Here is a 19,270-nt window from a genome sequence, read left to right on the forward strand (position 1 = left end):
TTGATGTTTCCTTTGTGCTGCCGATGTTTGTTGCCTGCGGAGAGATGTTGAAAGAATGAAAAAATGAACACAGGATGAAATCCGAAGGTTTACAAAATTCAGATAACGTTAACTCAGACTTTTTTCCTATTGAAAAGAAGTGATGTTTATGAATCTCAGTGACTTGTGAAAGTCTCGTTTAAGAACAAGGGACAGCATATTCTCTGTTTTCCAAGGTAAGCTTGTGTGTTGGTGAAGAGCAGCATCCAACTTCCCACTGTTAGGGGCATGCTGGTGTTTGTGGATGCTCCACAAACCTGTTGTCTGTGCAGGTGGAGAGCAGCAATCAGTGTTTCCAGCAGCAGGAAAAGGAACCTTGACAGCTGTCCCCTCACCTTCAAAAGCAGAGCAGGTCTGGGTGTCCCTATGCCATCTATACCAGCACATCACACATGGGTCAGCACGATGTGGCCAGATCTGCATTGACTTCTTGAGTGGCCCTTAAATCCCATTGAACTTGAAGGATGTTGGCTACTTGTTAGTGGCCTTACAACAGGAAAACAGCCTTTTTTGGAGCATCATTTATGCAAGCTTTTAACAACAGTGGCTGATCTTATGACTTACATCACTTTCTTGACATGTTTGCCTGGACTTTTTCATTTCAAAGCAAGTTTTCTGCTCTCTTGTTTCTCCATATACCTCTAAATACAATAGGGGCTGAAGGATTTGGAAGCAGTGCTGTAATTTAAAATGATCACAGTTGTTAATGCAAGTGCCAATTTCTGGTCTAATGGATCTTCCAGAACCACTACACATGTGATCTGTGGTGTGTTAAGTTTCAAAAGTATTCGTAGGCTGGAAAGAGTTTGGGCTGTAATTTATTTCTTAGCAAATACAGTGATGGAGTAGCTCCAAAAAGAAGGAAGAAGGCTGATCTCTGCATGGTTGCTCCTCTTTGACAAGAAAGCAGAATGTTTTATATTGAAAGATGGTTGGATCCGTGTGTTTGCGCTCAACGACTGAGCCAGGCTGCCTGTGATACGGCATGTAATGAGTTGCATAACATGTAATGAAGAAATTGAAACTGAGTTTCTGGGTGCATCATGCTGAGTAAGAGGCTTGTTCTACAAGAAACTGTCATATTAAATTCTTGTCGTGATTCCAGACCCCTTTGATTCCTAAATCTTTTGGAGGAGACTAATCTGAAATCAAAGTGAAGTTGCTTGGGGTTTGCATGCCAGAAGCGGTCACATTTGAAAAAGTTCAGTGAACCTGCAGAGGGAGGTTGAAATGCGTTGCCTCACTACAAAGCTTGCAGCTAACATACCTGCTGCTTTGCTTTTTTGCTTTCATTCCTCAGGCTCTGCCTTCTTCTGGGTTGCTTTCAAAATGCATAAATCTTAAGGATGAGTGTGTCCTGGTTTTCTGTATTTGTTTTATTAAAAAATAAAATAAAATAGAAGAATTAGTTTATGCTGGTGTAAAGTAAAACAAACAGGAACTTTACTACTGAGGACATGGAAAAACTGTGTTTTGCCCCTCTGCCCAGTCCTCTGTGCAGTTACTTCCCTCTTTCAAGGTGCATATCACACTTTGCCTCCCTTATGTACTGCCTTTTGACCTCCCCATTATACCAAGGTAAAAAGAAACGGTCCCTTTCATGTTCTTGGTCCAGCTGAAATAAAGCATAGCCATGGCCCTTGCTGAACCGCATAGGTTGCCTTGCACCAGAGCTGATTTGTTGTTACTTTATATTTACAGTGTTCTGTCTCCTGTGGAAGGGGCCAAAGGCACCGCACTGTGTACTGTTTGACAAAGGAAGGGAGGCATGTAGAAGAAGATTATTGCAAGCACCTTGTTAAGCCCAATGTGCAAAAGAAATGCAGAGGGGGCAGATGTCCGAAGTGGAAATCAGGAGATTGGGGACAGGTGAGACATGTTGTATACCCTTTTGCACCCTTTGATATTCCTCTTCTAGCAAAACGGCTAGAAGCTGACATGGCTTTCCCATCACTTCTGTCCTCCTAACAATGGTTAAAGCTTGGGCCAGCTCCTCAGGTGGTGTAAAACCATGTTAGCTCCATGGGCAGCAGTGAAGCAGCACTGATTTGTACACAGCAGCTTGCTTTTGGTGTCTAACTGAGAGCAAATTCCCTGTATATGTTGAGCTTTTGCTAGGAAAGCTGTTAGTGTGTAATATTAAAGAGAAACTACTATTTATTTGCGTTTTTAATATTGTTGTTATTTAAATATGTCAGATCACGAGCAAAATCTGCTTTAGTTTTGAGGAATCTAAAATTAATTTTACTGTCAGCCTGCTGCGAAAGCCTGAAGAACAATCAGAGCTGCTCATTAAAAACACTTTTCGCTACCTTCTGTTACTTAATATCAGCATCGTTTAACTTTGCTTCATTAGCGAGTCACACACTGGATGCACAGAGCAGAGCCTGATGAGATGGGAAAGCACATGGAGTTCTTAAGCATCTTCTTTGCTGAGAGCATAACTTGAACCCTTGTTCTCCTGAAAAGAATGGTTTTGTTTTCACCTTGAGTCCACCGCATCCCATTTTTAGCTCTGAACTTCAGTTCTCTTATCTACCTCATTAGTGTGCTAATCAGCAGAATTATTGGAAGGCCCCGACTAAATGAACTGTTACCATGTAAAGCATCGTTTTCTCTCGCGGTCTGTCTTGCAAATTCAGGTGCAAAACACCAATTCTCACTGCATGCAAGTTGCCTACCAAATAAACCATTAACACACCTGGGCACACACGGCAGCTATAGGATGGAAAATAAAAGGCCATTAAATGCGCTTGTCATATCCCATTTGCGCCTCGTTTAAAGTGAGTGCCGCTGAAAGCCGTTCTTCTTACAGCTAATAATTGTAAACATAATAACGCTATGCTCTGTCGATTGCTTTTAAATGGGCTCGTAATAATTGACAAAAGTAAGCGCTCTAAAATTCCAACATTCCTCCGCATGATTGGAGTTAATTTTATTCAAGGGGAGAAAGAAAGGAGGTGATTTATGGCCTGCAGTATCTCCTGTGTCTGGGCAATTAGGGAATATTGGGATGCCATGAGCAGCGGGGGGAGCACCCCGTGAGTGGGGCCCAGTGCTCCGCTCTCTCTGGGTGTTCTGCATTTAGAGGCCGAGCAGTTCTTTTCTATGCTGTTACCGATCCGCTGTCCTACAGCAAAGCGTTTCTACTATCTCTAATAACTGGAAGGGAGGAAAAAAAAAAAAAAAAAGGCTTTTTTTTCCCCCAAGGTCTAAGTGTGTTTATGTTTGCAGCGAAATGTCAGATTTAATGTGTTTGGATCTTGTAAGTGCTATCAATTATGGCCATTTACTTTTCACTGCTATTTCTCCCTCGGTCTGATATTTACACCTTCCAGCTACAGGCTGCAGCCATGCCTTGTGTTTTTGCAAGGCACAGCTTCTCCACAGCTGAGCTGCTGCTCTGCAAGACCTCAGGAGAAGAAAAGTGCATAGGCTGTATAGAAAGGATGAAGAGGCTGCTGGCAGCCCCTAGGGCATCACACATCAGTCTCCCCCAGCCTGAATGGCTTCAACCCACCTGCTAGTACTGAGCAGCCCAGGGCTGCATGTTCCCAGGACAGGCAGAAGCTGCTGACCAGTATTTGGGGTCAAAACTTGTTTAAGATGCCCTCTGGGCAGCAGTTATCCCCCTAGGAAAAGATGTAAGGAAAAGCTTCACCCTGACTTTGCAATAATGGGCTGTGAGCTCATTTTCTAAGTACCTAATGGATCAATAAGGATACACCCGTTAATTATCAATTCGGCAAAGAGTAATTCTCTAAAAGCCCAGATTTAAATGAATGCCTTTTGATTCTTACGTGCTTTCTTTCAGAAACACACATTCTTTCTCTTCTGTCTATATTATATCCCTTAAGACCTAGCAAGGAAGGATTCACATCAGAGGGAAATTAAGTACTGCCGAATGAGTTACAGTGTGCAGTCACAACAGTAGGAAATGCTGTCTGAAGGAAAAACCAAGCTGTTCAAAGCATTGTAGTGCAGATAATAACTTGAAGATGTCAGAGAAAGAGAAATTCGGGCAGTTCCTGCTGTGCCTAGAAGCAGGCAGAAATGTGCCCGCAGTATAATGGGGATAAGAAAAGCAGTTCATTTATAAAGACGTTCATTTTCAGTTATAAGGTGTATCCTGACTTGAGTCACGTGCGTGTTGGAGTGTGTGCTGGAAGGAATTGCAACTGCACCTTAACTTTACATCTTGGTTGCTGTACACTTTCTTGTATCTAACAGAAGTTTGCTTTTCCTTAAAGCCCGCTGCAGTGACAGTCGTGGCAGCTGATGTATTTTGAACGGTGCATATTGAACTGCTAGAACTATATAATCTTTAAGGTCCCTTCTCAGCCAAGCTATTCTGTGATTCTATTTTTTGCCCGGACTGCATGAGAAGTAACGCACAGAGCCTCGCAGCTCTGAGTTGCCGTTCCATTGAACAGAGCTGCTGCCTCCGAGCATTTCCCAAACATAAACCCGGCTGGGGGCAAACCTGACCCTGCTTGAAGCCAGCAGCGAGAACTCCCTCTGCCTTCCAACCTGTCTGGAGGCATAGCAGAGCACAGACTCCCGCAGCAACCCGCGCCCCTTACCCACCTCTGTCCCTTCCCGCAGTGCTCGGTGTCCTGCGGTCGCGGCGTCCAGCGGCGCGCGGTGCAGTGCCACGGCGGTGGCCCGACGGCAGCGTGCGACCCTGCGAGCCAACCTGCCTCCCAGCGGGATTGCCAGCTCCCCGAGTGTCCCACGCACCGCTGGGCTGCGGGCGAATGGCAAGCGGTAAGCGGGACCCCTCCTGCCGGCCCCCGCTCGGGTTCTTAATGGGGGGGTGGAGGGGGTCTGGGTCTATCTGCGTTGGGGTTTTAGGGGTTGCATGCTGGGTTTGCCAAAAAGAAAAAAAAAAAAAGAAAAAAGAAGGCGGAGGAGATGCTAATGTGGGTTGGCTGTGCCCCTTTCCTCGCTGTGCTTAAGGGAGAGTGGAGGAATAGCGCGGTGCTGTGAGTTTATTGGTTTGTGCTGTCCTGCGTTTGGCTGGGGCCTATGCAAATATTGAGTGGGTTTGGGGTGCGTTGTTGCTTGGGTCTGGTGCTTGAGGTCTGTGGCCTTCTACAAGTAGAGCCAGCCCTGCTGCTCTGGGCACATAGATCTGGAGGAACTGGTGAACGTGGTGTTTCTCTCTTCACTGCCCTGTTCCCTCTGACAGCTGCTGGGGTGAGTTGCCTGGTGGTGCTGGGGAATGGGTTGATGGTGTGCTGGTGGTTCTCAGAAAGTGGCTACCTAAAATGCTATGGAGGAGAGGCAGCAAAGGGTCAGAAGTGTTTGGGACAGGAGGAGAAAGAGCTGCTGTCCCTGTGAAAGGAGCTGCCAGCCTTGGAAAAGGGAAAGGTGATGAAGCTGAGTCCCATAGAGGGTTGTCCTTCTCCCATAGAGGAGAGGGATCCACCCTCAGTGGCAGATGCAGGAATAGAGGTGGCAGAAGACCCCCTGTCAGAGTCAGCTGCCTCCCTGCAGAACCAGTGCTGGATTTTGCACCCTTAAGGCAACAAAGATCCCACTGACAGTGCAGCTGTGGAATCAGAGCCCGGTCCTCTTCACCTCAATGCCTGTAGTGATGAACAACCCTGGGGAGCAGGACAAACATGAATTATGCTCATTGTTATGAAACAGTTGATGCAAACGAGCTCATCTTCATTCCATATGATCTATTTACAATCCCAAGTAGTGCCTCCATGCATAACAGTGTGGGTCCTTGATGCCCTGTTGCCACCTGCCATGAGTTGAGGTGTCCCAGCATAGCAGCAGCCCAGAAGGCAGTAGTATTGACCTTCTGCTTTGGCAGAGCCCCTCAAATGTCCCTTACTGATGCATTTACAGGCAGCAAACAGCACGCAGTCACAGTCCTTGCCCAACGGCATCATTAGCACAGGAATGTTTCTCCTACATCTTCCTTTTGCCCCCTTTCCTATATTTCTGCATTTCTGAAGCCAGTGGTGATAACCCCCTGCTTCCCACCCTAACCCTAAGGTGGGTGCTGATGTGTTCCTAAGTTTCCCAGGGCTCCCCACCGTGCCAAGGAAATTTCACATGTTTTTAAGGCACTTTTGATTCTTGGAGTTTCCTCACCCAAAACTGATGGTTAATAGGAACGTGCAGGCATCACTCACTGTGAGCTCAGCCCCGTATCTGATTCCAAGTAGTTCAGAGCACTTCTTTTGTTCTGAGGTACCGATGTAAATGTAGCATCACCTTATCCCCAGCCATAAGTCCTGGTTGCGCTAACTGCAGTCAGGAGGCACAGATTGCATTAGTATTCTCCAAGTAACAAACCCTAACTGACATTAAAGCAGGATGTAAAATAGCATCCCCATGCTGCATTGTTCTTGATTTGTTATCTCTAATGGGAATCTGTCAAGAGGGATTCTGCCTTGAGAAAAGAAGACTGAGAGGGAACATGATCCAGGTCTATAAATATCTGAGGTGTGGGGGGCAAAGTGGTGAGGCCAGACTCTTTTCACCAGTGTTTGGAGGCAGGACAAGGGGAAACAGACAGAAACTGGAGCATAGGAAGCAAGTTCTACATGAATGTGCACAAGAACTTCTTTATAGTGAGGGTGGTGGAGCACTGTTACAGGCTGCCCAGGGGGGTTGCAGAGTCTCCTTCTCTGGAGATATTCAAGACCCGCCTGGATGCCTACCTGTGTGACCTGGTGTAAGGAACCTGCTTTGGCCAGGGGGGTTGGGCTCGATGATCTCTGGAGGTCCCTTCCAACCCCTATGACTCTGTGATTTACTACTCAGTTGTTGGGTCACCATTCATTAGCTGTTCTCAGTGCCCACAGCAGAATAGGCCTGGCTACATCAGGATGGGATTACCAAAAGGGGAAAGCAATAGAGAGGGTCCAAGTATAAACCTGTGGGAGGGACAATGCACAACTCTGGGAGCTGCAGTGTAATTCTTGAATCTTTTGACATTTGCTTTTTGGGGGAAATGAAGGCACGCTTGCATGCTTTGGATAGCAGAGCAACCCAAGGGATGTCTGCAGTGCCTCTGGAATGGGGCTGCTCCTCATCTGCACTTTGGAGTTTGATTTAGACAAACAAGAAGCACAATGAATGCTTGTACAAAGCAATGCCTTTGGGATTTTATTTTTTTAATTATTATTATTATTATTCTAAGAGTGTTGCAGAACTGCTTGAAACAGTCCTTAATTTGATCTGAGGGGAAAACAGCTCACCATTTGAGAAATGGGGTGAAAGAGATGATTTCTGTCACATGCCTGGGCTGTTTTTCAGCTCTTGCCATCCATCTCCGTTGTCCCCTGGCCTTGCTGTTTTATGTGAGATTTGGGTGGGTCATGAGCATGAGATTTCTTACAAAATCAGTCTTCATACCAAAGGAAAAAGCCTTTTCGTGCAAGCTGAGCTGTCTGTTTCTTGTGTGAGTTATGTCTTATAACCTTACTGTGGCCAATTGGAACCTCTGCAGCATTTCTTGATTTGTTTTATTACTTGTATTATGTCTCGCTGTCTTTGTGTTGTGTTTAATATGTCAGTGAGATTATTTTAATTGCCAGTTATCCCCAAAATACCAAGAATCAAACTGCAATTAACTGATGAGGGCAAGATGCAAAGAGCTGGTGCAGTTTTAGTTGACCATATGACTGCTATTTGCAGAGAAAACCAAAGCAAGGTGACATGTCAGCTTGGGTTATTAGGAACAATTTCTTCTCAAAAAGAGGGTGCTGCATTGGCACAGGCTGTGCAGGGGAGTGGTGGGGTTACCACCCCTGCAGGTGTTCAAGAACTGTGGAGATGTGGCACTGAGGGACGTGGACCTGGTGGGGGTGGGATGATGGTTGTACTGGATGCTCTTAGTGGTCTTTCCCAACCTTAATGATTTTCTAGTTCAGTGTGTCTGAGTGTGTCACACTTATCAGCAATCAATGATTTTGATGGAGTATGGGCTTTCAGTGTGGTTACTGCTTATGACCAATGTCAGAAAACCCATTGATGGCAGAGAGAGTTCATTCATCTAAAATTATCAAATTTAGGTTTAAAAATATGTGAGGAAGAGGAAATACAAGAGCAGGGAAACTTTGAGCATCCCACTGTGTGCCAGTGATGCTGCGCTCCATGCAATAACCCAATTTCACATTTTCCTTACGTAACAGGGAGCTATCAGAGGCAAACACACACAGCACGGTTTCTTTGCTCTCTGGGCAAATCACACTCCAGCAAATTCCTCCCGCCCCTTTAGCATTGCTGTGCTTCAGCACAGACCTAGGAGCAACTTCCACTGTGAGGACGTAAAGCAAGAGAGTAAATAAGGTTGAAAGCGCACGAAGCCCTTGGGGTTTCTTGGCAGACTGTGGGTTTTGCAATGTTGGCTGTTGCCTAAGAGCTGCTGAGTTATTCCTTCAGAACAAGGCTGCTTTGTAGGGCTGGATCCCCCTCCCCTCCTGCATGGTTATCACTTATTTATGGCAAATATTACGCTGCGTATTGATCTCATTTCCCCACGTTATCAAATATTTTGGCATTTTGATTCTGACAGCATTTTGCAATTAGGTGGACCTGCTAAGATCCCGCTAATTGCAGGTGAGCCAGGAAAGCAGGAGCTGCTGTAACTAGGTTAAACTGGCACAGTCCTCTGAGCCTGGGAGACTTCAAACAGTGCTTCTGTACCACCAGGGATGGTCTGGTTGAGGGTTTTATCCTTTCCTGAGGAAAAAACCTCCCATGCACATTACATAAAATGATTACCTTCATGCACTTTTCCTCCTTGTTAATCCAGTTAGTTGGAAGTGTTAGGAGCTCATTACAGACAAAATCTGAACAAAAATATGGTTTTACGGAGACAGTCACTTGTGCGCTGATTTATTTTGTTTCATTTGCATTTTCTTGGCCGTACAAATTGCTCCCAGGAGCATCGTGAGGGCTTCAATGGCAACAAGAGCAGTCTCACAGCCAGGGAAAGGATTTGAGCACAGACTCAAACCCTTAAAGTCTTCATTAGACCTCGGGGATGGTATAGGCTCAGCCAGCCTGGATTGTTATCAGGCAGGGCGGTGTTTCAAAATCAGAAGGATGCATGGATGAAACTGGTCAAGATAAAGGGAGTGGTGGTGTGCTGTGCAAGGGGCAGCCGTCTTTGTTTGGTGGGGGCAAGATGAGGGGCTTGGCTGTTTTCTTTCTCACTGTCCTGGCACGTCCCTTTGCGTCTCCTGGTACCACCACAGCTGGACCCCATTCTGCTGCCTCAGTCCATCCCCATCCCTGCACTGCATCTTGGCACCTACAGAGATTGGGGAGAGATGGGCACCCAGGGTGCAGGTTGGTTCTGTTCACAGATAAGCCCCCATGAGATGCCCAGCTCACTCAGGCTGCTGGTGGAAGGCTCTTTGGGTGTGAGGTTGTGGGTTGATCTACTGAAGCCCTCGCTGGGTTGGGTGAGCTGCTGTTTCTTGCAAGCAGTGCACGAAGACATGTGGAGAGGCAGCTCGGTACCGCAAGGTGTTCTGCGTGGATGAGAGCAAGCAGGTGCAGAGCAGCGCCCACTGCGATGCCAGCAAACGGCCCCCAGAGATGGAGAGCTGTGGGCTGCCACCCTGTGAATACATCTGGATCACCGGGGAGTGGTCAGAGGTGAGTCCTTATCATCCCCATCCCCAAGCTGGGATCTGGCCACACCGCCCCACTCCCTCCTCTTGCCTCCCACCCTGTTGAGATACTGCAACAAAGGCAGGGCTGTGTGGATTAATGAGTAGTTGGTTTGCTCCTGTGTGCAATTTCCCTGATGGACAGAGAGAAGAAGGGCTGCAGGAGATGGCCAAGATTCTAAAACACAAATGCCAATGTGCTCAACATCTTAGCTGCTAGCAGGAGGCAGTTTTCTTCCAGAGTGCATCACATCCAGCAGGCATTCTCTCTGTTCTGCTCTACTCCATTCTGCTCTGCTCTCCTCTGCTCATGGATTCTGTTTTGCTCTGCTCTGTTCCATTCATGGGTTCTGTTCTGTGCTATTCATGAATTCAGTTCTGTTCTACTCATGGACTTGGTTCTATTCTGTTCCACTCATGGGTTCTTTTTGCAGCAGGCACTGCACACAGGGGCACCCAGGGTATAATCTCAGCCCGCTTCCCTCTGCAGCAAGCACAGAATTACTTTCCACTTGGAAGGACAGCAGAAGGAAGTGAGGAGGCAGCTGCTGACATAGCCCTGATTAAAAAGTAAAGAGCCAGAAAAAGGAAAAAAGCAAACATTGTAGGGCTGAGGGGAAGGAAGGAGAGGTGTGCCATCCAAGAAAGCACAGGAGGGAGGAAGGCAGAGATGGGATCTTCTCGAGAACTAGTTTTCTTCTGATTACAAGGAAAGCCTCCTTTTTTTCCGGCACCTTCAGTTCAACATCAGTCTTGACTATTTCCTTTAACTATGGGCAAAACAAATTAAATTGAATAAATAAAAATAAAAGGAGAAAACCCAAATAATAGAAAAATCTCTGTTCCCAAGGGATTACCTGCTCCTTTCTTGGCACATGGGGGATTGCGCCCAGGAGCCATCTGGGCAAGAGTCCTGGAGCATCACTGGAGCCCAAGGGCTTGTAGCTATTCTGCATGCTGATGGGTGTAATAGTTAGAGCATTCCCTCGCAGCAGTTTGCCATTCCCACAAGCACTGACAGATGCTTCCCCTGCCTTCAGTGCTCCGTCACCTGCGGCAAGGGCTACAGGCAGCGCCTGGTGTCGTGCAGCGAGATTTACACTGGCAAAGACCACTACGAGTATGGCTACCAGAACACAGTCAGCTGCCCTGGTACGCAGCCACCCAACATCCAGCCCTGCTACCTCGGGGAGTGCCCTGTTTCTGCATCCTGGCGCGTCAGCAACTGGGGAAGTGTAAGTTTGACAAACTATGTTTTTTAACCAGAAGAATTTTAACAAACCTGTTTTTCTCTGTTACATTTCCCTAAGGTTTGGTAGGGGAGTGTTGGGGAGTTGCATGAATGAGTGCATTGAGTGCTGTTGATGCTGTATAGGGTCCTCTGTCCCATGCTGAGTGCTGTCATATGGGGGATTCGTGGTAGCCATGAGTGCCACAGTTGCCTTATCAATTCAGTTGTATCCCAAATTTCTGGGTATGTTGTGGTTTATACTGAATGCATAGCCAGAAAGTGAGATCGTTACCAGAGAAGAGCCCAAATCCAATGTGCTAGAGTAGAGGGAGTGATGGATAGCTGGCAGCTGGGGCAATCCTGCTTGTCCATGTGTGCGAGCAATGCTTATGAACCAGCAACCAGTTGAACTCTGGTAATCTGAGCCTTAAAAAGGTTTGTCTGCCTTTCTCCGCCTTCTTCCTCTTCCTTACAAGTGCTGGGATGGGGCAGGGGAAGGAACTTAACCTTTCTGTTAAAGTTATTTGTACTTCAGGCCCCAGAAATGGCTCCGCACAAGATCGAATTTTAGTTAAGGTGATAACATTTCACTTCTTTGGGCTTCTGACGTTCTTTGAAATGTGGCAGTTCTCCCATAAATGTGATTTATTAACCCAGCTCAGGCATTTGTAGGAATTTGTCAAACCTTTACAAGGCAACGAGGGTCAAGTCAAGCAAGATGTAGTTGTCACAGTAAATGGCAGGGCTGTTTGAAACCCAAGTTCCTCATGCCCTGCAGGAATCCTCAGGTCCTCCCTGAGAGTCAGAGCAGAGGGAGTGCAGCAAGGAGCTCGGACTCAATTTTTTGGTGTTTCCCCCCTAAATTTTGGTGTAAAATGTTCAACTTGTTAATGTAGCTCTGTTAAGAAGAGTATCCATTTCAGAGAGCACATTCTTTGAGCTGCTGAAGGTATCAGTGACTACAAAGTGCCTTGACCCTGCTCACCTCTGATCTTCAAGGGGTTCACTGCAAATTACCATCGCCTTTTGCTTTGCTTCATTGTGAAGTGTAATGGATTTGGAACTGATGAAGAGTAAATGCCAGGTTGCAAATGGTGTGGTAACCTTTGGTATTTCTGCCTTCATTTGGGCCATCTGAGCACAGAAGTTATGCAGATTTAATCATTTTTTCTGGGCAGTGAGGGGAAAGGAAGCTTAGAGATGGCATATTCTTGGTACAGTTTGGTTAGAAAACAGCAGTGTGTGCCATGCTTGTTCAGAGGCCCCTGCCAGTAACCAAGCAATGCTTCCAGCCACCAGGAGAGGACATCTAGCATTCCATCCTTCTAGTGAACATTTCTTTCTTGTGCAGCTTCCTCACTGCAAATAAAAAAAGAACATTTTTGCTTGAGCACAGTGTTGACCTTAACCATCATAGTCTCATTCATTAAAGTAGGTAAGTGCTAAGTGAAGTACCATCTTCTTGAAATAATGAAGGATGACAACATAATGAAGGGATTAATAATCAAAGGGACTACTTCTGTGATTAAAATTAAATCCTTGCAAAACAGAGACCTTTGCTGCTGCCTCTTTATAGAAGGGAAATTGGTTGTCTGTGTTCTTATGGTCCAAAGCCCAGAGGCCGCTGAGATAAAACACAACCTTCTGTCTCTGGTCTTTTAGTGCTCTGTGACCTGTGGGGTTGGAGTCATGCATCGCTCAGTGCAGTGCCTGACCAACGATGACCAGCTCAGCAGCTTGTGCCATGCAGATCTGAAACCCGAGGAGAGGAGGACGTGCCATAACGTCCACGACTGTGAGTCTGCAGCTTTGCACCTTCCTTTGCTTTTCTCATGCCTTGAGCATCTGTTCCTGTCAAGCTGCTGCAGATGTGTGGTATTTCCAAGTGTTGGGAGCCATCCAGCAAAGCACTAAGGCGCTCCAGGGACGCCTCTTAAAAATAAACACGTTGCTTTGCTGTTTGAGATGCCTTGTGAAAGAAATGTGCTGTACCATTGCTCAGTGATGACATGCAGTTCTGGTTTCTTTCAGGTGAATTACCGAGGAGCTGCAACGACGTTAAAAATCTCAAAGGTGTCACTGAAGATGGTGAATATTTCCTTAAAGTCAAAGGGAAGACGTTAAAGGTGTGTTACAGCTGCAGATTGTGCGTTTCCCCAAGGGGTAGAGGACACTGTGTGTGCTCCTCAATTTCCACTTATGTTGTGTTTGGTTTTCTGGGCATTCCCTTTGCATACCATGGCTGACAACATCACGACTTCTCTCTCCCAGGTGTATTGCTCTGGGATGCAGACTGACAGCCCAAAGGAGTATGTCACCCTTGTAAATGGAGACGCAGAGAACTTTTCAGAAGTGTATGGATACAGGTAAGGAATCCTTTTAGTTCTGAGCTTCCCAATGTCTTTGATTTCTGTGGCAATATTTTCTGGTCTTGAGTAGAAAGGGTTTTCTTTTGATTCAGATTGCATAACCCGACTGAATGTCCGTATAACGGGAGCAGACGAGAAGACTGCCAGTGTAGGAAAGATTACACAGCAGCTGGGTTTTCCACCTTCAGCAAAGTAAGGCTGGACCTGAACACTATGCAAATAATAAGTGAGTAAATACAGGGCCTTGCCATTAAAAACAAAATCATGTTTATTTTACACAAATGTAGCTGTAATTACCAGCAAGCAGTAGTAGTCCAGTGAGGCTTATTGCTGAATTCTCTTGTTGAAAGCTTTTAGGCATGATCATGTTTGCACTTAGAGGCTGCAACCCAAGTGCATCAGAGATGCCCATTGGTATTGCTAGTGTATGGAGGAGTGAAGGAGACTCTTGGAGGGGTTGAATCAGGGGAGATAACTGGTGGGGAGAGGGGCTGGGGGTTTGCAGGGCAGGAGGTGACTGTAGGTGTGCAAAACAAGTGGTTTCCTGACACCAGCATGTTGGGGAGCTGGGAGCTTCCCTGCTGTATGGGGACAGTTTCAGTCCCTTTGGCTCCAGGGATGCTGTCAGTTACCAGCAAACATTTAAAAAACATAGAACATTATTGGGAGCTCATTCAGTAAACAGTGGCAATTGTTAACAAACCAAAAGCCTTTCTCCTGAAATGACCCTCTATCTGATAGGGGTTTTGTTATTGTAAAAAGCTGCCATAAGAGCTTCTAGGTATGGATCCTTAGGAAATTCAATACCAGCTCCCTGTGAATTTCAGGAGGCACTGGGTACCCCTGTCAGGCAAGAGCTGTTGTGCATCCCCACCAAAATAAGGCTTCAGATCCAGAGCAACATATCCCAAATCCCTTTCAGTCCCTGGGTAGGATAGATTTTTGGCTTTGTTCAAAAGGAAGATTTAGAAGGTTCCACATCCTTTTTGAAAACGTGAAATTGTCTGATAGAGAGATAAAAGTGGAGTCATGGCTTCTGGTTTTGTTGCTATTCGTATCTAAGCCGTACATCAGCAGTGTATTTGAACGCATCTGTAAATGTGCGTGTATGGGCATCCTGTGGAACTCAGTGCTAGGAGTCATGTCTGGGATGAACTGGGGATTTAATATGAAAAGTCTAGAAGGTGAGGTCTTCATTAATATACAAAAACACTTCAGTGAATTTAAACTTGAGCAAAGAGTACGTTTACGTGTGTTTTGTCTCTCTCTGCATCTTTCTTTCTGTGTTATTCACCAACTCCTCTCTGCAGCAACTGACTTGCAGTTTGCCCGGACTCATGATGGACGGCCTGTTCCTTATGCCACTGCTGGGGACTGCTACAGTGCAGCCAAATGTCCTCAGGTATTTGACAGTAGCATTTGATAGTAGGAATTGGTGCTGTTAGTTATGTACAGGACCAACACCACCTTGGACTCTCCAGACCTTATTTGCAAACAGCAGTTTGCAGTGAGTTGCACTCACAGGCAGCAGAGGGCATCCCTCTGTCTCCTTCCCTCCAGCGCTGGCACTTACAGCACTGCTCAGCAGCTTAGGGACTGGCTTCTTACCTCGGTTAGGCTCCTGGCTGCTTATGTCCACCCACCAACCAGACAGCAGTCATGGGGAGCAAAGCTCACGGCCCTCTGGTGCCATGATGGGTTGGGGCTGTGACCAGAAATGGGCTGGGATGGGGCCTACCAGGGAGATCTGTGTTGGATGCTGATGTAGCCATGAATTTTACATCTATTTTGTGTAGATTGAGACCAGGGGAATGAGGGGCAGAACGTATTTAAGAAATAAATGAGAAGAATTTGTATTTTACTGAAGGCTGAATAAAAAAAAAAGCTCAGCTCAGTGGAAAATGTGGAAAATAAGTACAAGTGTGCCCTCTCCAGATGAGGAGGGGAAAGTGAGAGCAGCTGCAGTGTTCCTAGGCACCTTCTCCATCAGCTGCTGGAGCGTGTCAGGCTCCACGGTTTGCCATGGGAAAGCCAAGAATGCCCTCAATCGGCAAACCATGAAAAGGCAGCAGAAAACTGAGCAAGAGCAGTAAAAAACCAAGCAAAAGCCCCTCCTTCCCTGCAGCTACAGATGAGGAAGAGATTCCTAACCTGAGATGTGCTGTGATTTGTGCAACGTGTGCAAATCACTGTCAGAGTGATGGAGAAATTCAAAACGTTGCTATCAAGATCCCATTATACAATTGATGCTGTGAAGAGTGTGGCTGTGACACAGGGCTCTGGGGGTAACCAGGCTTCTCTCCTTGCTTTCTAGGGTCGCTTCAGCATAGACCTGTATGGGACAGGCCTGTCTTTAACGGCAACGGCGAAGTGGCTTTCCCAAGGGAATTATGCAGTGTCAGAAATTCAGAAATCCCCAGTAAGTCATAATGTTAATTATGGTTCTGCTCGCTCACGGGAAGTTTATAATTGCTGACATCTCTCAAATAGATGCTAACAGAAATCTGACATTAGAAATGAAGTGTTGCCTGTAATTGTAATGGGGAGACCCTAGTGAGTTTAACTTGATCGGAGTTATTGCAATTAATTAGTGAGCCTGCATAGTGGTGAAGCTGCATGCCACGAGTGCTGTGGGACAGAGCTACCTGTAATTAGCTGGCTGAGGTGGGCAGCGCTGGGTTTGATGAGCAGGGATTGACCCCAGGAGGGTCCGAGGATGAAGGTTTATGGGCGTGGTGGAGATGGGTTGATCTTAGTGGTCTTTTCCGACCTTTATGATTCTATGAATTCTACCCTGTGGATATCACCAGAGGCATTTAACAGTAAGCAATTCGTAACGTATCCTTTCTTGGGCTGCTTTCAGTTTCCTTCGAGAGAGTTGCCCTTGAGCCTTATTGGTACCAGAGCTGTTAAAGGAGTCTTTTTGGCAGCTTTGGATGCTGCAGGTCCATGCTCCAGCACAGCAGGTGTAAGAGAATTGGCACAGACCCTACATGTTCCATCTGACCAGTGCTTGGCAATTCTGCCCTCTTCAGAAAGGAGAAGCCCAAGCAGCCCTAGGGGTTTCAGAGAATGGATGTAATCAGAATTAAAACAAGGGTCAGGGAGGCTAAGGGACAGCTCTTGCCTCTGTCACCCAGTGGCATCTGTCAAGCACTGCTCCCGAGGTGTAATTGCAGCAGGAGCAGAAAGAAAAGCAAAGCAAGAAAAAATGACAGCAATCATTGCTGCAATCATGGATCAATTGTGTGAAGGGTGGGATGGAGCTCATTTAAAAATAAATTCTTTTGTCCTGCACTTAAGTCCAATCATCTGGTAATTGAGGGTTGAATTCCCCTCAAGGACTGTCTGACCATTGTAATGACCAAGAGAACTCTACAGAGGTGGGACAAGGAAGGCCACACATAGGTGTTGCTGATGCTGGCATTAATCCTCTGACTTGAGGCTGGAGCTTCCCCATTTGCTCCCCCATTTGCTGAGATCTCCAGCCCAAGGTCAGCATTCTCTTGGGTCTGTGCTGACTCTGGAGATGTAGAGCTGAGGAGGAATGGCACCATAGCCCTTCTGCATCCAGGCTCTGCCCTCCCAAATATGTTTCTCTACAAATGTCCTCCATGCCCTTCACATGCTCATTCACCACCAAAGTGCTGATGCTGACTAGATGTGTTCTTTGTCCTGCATGATCCAAGATTTGCACTCATTACAGCAGAACAAGGGGTTATTCACTGGGGGCAAGTTGAAGAATGTAGATGCTCTTGAGATATCCCTTCAGCTGGCCTTCTCCTTGGGCATCTCGCAGTGTGATTAATCAAAACTACCCTTTCTTATTTGTGTTCAGCATCTGACCTGGCAATACTAAAGGGACTTACATTTGCATACATTTAAATATAACTGTAATTTTGCAGATTGATTTAGGCATTATTTGTTTTTCTTCTGAGACATTTCCTATTAAAGTCCTGACTGAAATCATAGAGTCGTTGGAGTTGGAAGTGACCTTTAAAGGCCATCTGGTCCAACTCCCTTGCCATGAACAGGGATACCTATAGCTCCATCAGGTGCTCAGAGCCTGGTCCAGCCAAGGCATGTCTCCAAGGCATCCATCATCTCTCTGGGCAGCCTGTTTCGGTGCCTCACCACCCTTATTGTAAAAACCTTTTTCCTTATGTCCAACCTAAATCTCTGCTCTTTTAGTTTGAAACCAGTAGAATAACCCAGAGCTGGCTCTTTCAGAGTGTGGAGCCCTCATGTGAACTGTCATTTCTCTTTCTGCCTGCAGGATGGTACCAAAGTAGTAGGAAGATGTGGTGGTTACTGTGGGAAGTGTACCCCGTCATCTGGAACAGGCCTTGATGTGCAGGTGTTATAGCAATGGTAAGGCCATGGCCACCAAGCATCTGGCTCCCATATCCCAAAGCCAACTCACTGCTCAGCCCTGGGGTTTGGGCTTTAGGAATTGCCCCCAGAACCCCAGAAGGCAGAGCCTATGACGTGTGTTTCCCATCTGTTCCTTACAGGTTCTCTGAGAGCAGCCCATGGAGATGAGATGGATGAAGGATAGCGATGCAATACCTCTGCCTCCCACTTTTTTAACCTGTTGATGTGTGTATATAGATCGCATATTCTTAATGTACAGTATAATATTTATGTTTGGAATTATTTATTTTGATTTAATATTTTTGTACGTAAAATCATTATATTAAGGCTGCTTTTACTATTTTTATTTTTTATTGTTAAATCCTGCAGTCAAACCACTGCATTTTGCGTACTCTACATTATATGTAGCATTATGACAAGTGATACTTTATTGTCACTGTATTCAGTTGTTTACTTTCAATCAGTAATTTTCCTTCAGTTACAGGCTGCTTTAGCCCTCCACGGTGCTACACAATCTGCATTGGGGTATTTTTGGCATTTCAATCTGTCTTGATGAAAGGAAAATAGACAAGATGTGCTTAAATTTTAATTTAGTGATTAGGCTGACAGCACTCAAGGAAAACACGACAATGAATACAGTGCTCGTTGCATTAGCAATCTTTATCTTTTAGGTATGTTTTGAATTTCACATGACCTCTGTGGCCGGTGCTGAAAGCACTGGTTTGGTGCTAACATGGTATTTATTAATGCTCAGTAATTTTAGTTAATCCGCTGCCTTTATCAGTGGGAAAAGGAAGAAAGCAGAAAAATTATCAGGCGGTTCAAATAGAATCAATCATAGAATCCATCATTAATAGATTCAGTCATAGAATATCAAAAGCTGGAAGGACCCATAAGGATCATTGAGTCCAACTCCTGGTTCCATGCAATAGATTGAGATCTCCTCCAAGTTCAGGAAAATTCCTACAGATGGATCTTCAGCAGAGCCCTGTTTTGTGTAGGGCTCCAGAAAACATCCATTTCCCTGCTAATTGCATGTGCCACTGTGCTTCCCACTTCCATCTGGCAGCAGGGCAATGGGGCCATATGTTCCTTGGGCTGCAAGCTGAGGAGCTGCAGCTCATTAGGGACATGGTCACAAAATCCCAACACATGTTGGCTGTGTGGGGTCCTGCCACCTGTGAGGCTGGTGGGGACATGGGCAGGGCTGGGGGGCCACATCCCAATGATGCTTCCCACGCACCATGCCCATCTGTGGGGCTGTGCAGCGTCAGCGCTGCTGTGTTTCCAGCAGGATCAGCTTGTACTCGCAGAGTGCTACCCCACCCCCCCCAACAAACAGGCTGCTTGACGCCTACTTTTGTACAGCTTCCTATCCTCCTGATAAGGCATCTGTGCTCTTTGCTGTCTGCGATCCAATGTACAACCAGACCTTAACTGGTTTCTGTAGTGCTTTTGTAATGGAGAAACGCGGCTGTGCGATGCCCCGCCTGTACATAGCCTGCTGCTTGCAGCATTGCGCAGAGCTTCGTAGCACATTGAACGGGGGTGATGTGACCTGATTATTTTTGTAGTCTATGACTATGTCCCTTAATTCTTTCTCCTTGATT

General features: G+C 46.2%; 1 protein-coding gene across 5 annotated transcripts in view; it reads left to right on the forward strand.

The window, feature by feature from the left end:
- ADAMTS9 (ADAM metallopeptidase with thrombospondin type 1 motif 9) overlaps positions 1-18,985 on the forward strand; it is a 64,987-nt gene extending 46,002 nt beyond the window's left edge. For 3 of the 5 annotated variants that reach the window (XM_072347420.1, XM_072347421.1, XM_072347423.1), the window contains 12 exons: positions 1,741-1,908; positions 4,645-4,806; positions 9,502-9,672; positions 10,727-10,921; positions 12,580-12,712; positions 12,949-13,043; positions 13,189-13,283; positions 13,379-13,512; positions 14,597-14,688; positions 15,601-15,705; positions 17,563-17,657; positions 17,801-18,985. In XM_072347420.1, the coding sequence (XP_072203521.1) occupies positions 1,741-1,908; positions 4,645-4,806; positions 9,502-9,672; positions 10,727-10,921; positions 12,580-12,712; positions 12,949-13,043; positions 13,189-13,283; positions 13,379-13,512; positions 14,597-14,688; positions 15,601-15,705; positions 17,563-17,652 (1,440 nt within the window). In that variant the 3' untranslated portion in view covers positions 17,653-17,657; positions 17,801-18,985. Of the gene's footprint in view, positions 1-1,740; positions 1,909-4,644; positions 4,807-9,501; positions 9,673-10,726; positions 10,922-12,579; positions 12,713-12,948; positions 13,044-13,188; positions 13,284-13,378; positions 13,513-14,596; positions 14,689-15,600; positions 15,706-17,562; positions 17,658-17,800 lie in introns of those variants that run through there. The other 2 variants (XR_011905127.1, XM_072347422.1) reach the window with 2 other exon arrangements.
- The last annotated feature ends 285 nt before the right edge of the window (positions 18,986-19,270 follow it).

The sequence above is a fragment of the Excalfactoria chinensis genome, chromosome 12, assembly GCF_039878825.1.
Source record: "Excalfactoria chinensis isolate bCotChi1 chromosome 12, bCotChi1.hap2, whole genome shotgun sequence".
Lineage (NCBI taxonomy): Eukaryota > Metazoa > Chordata > Aves > Galliformes > Phasianidae > Excalfactoria > Excalfactoria chinensis.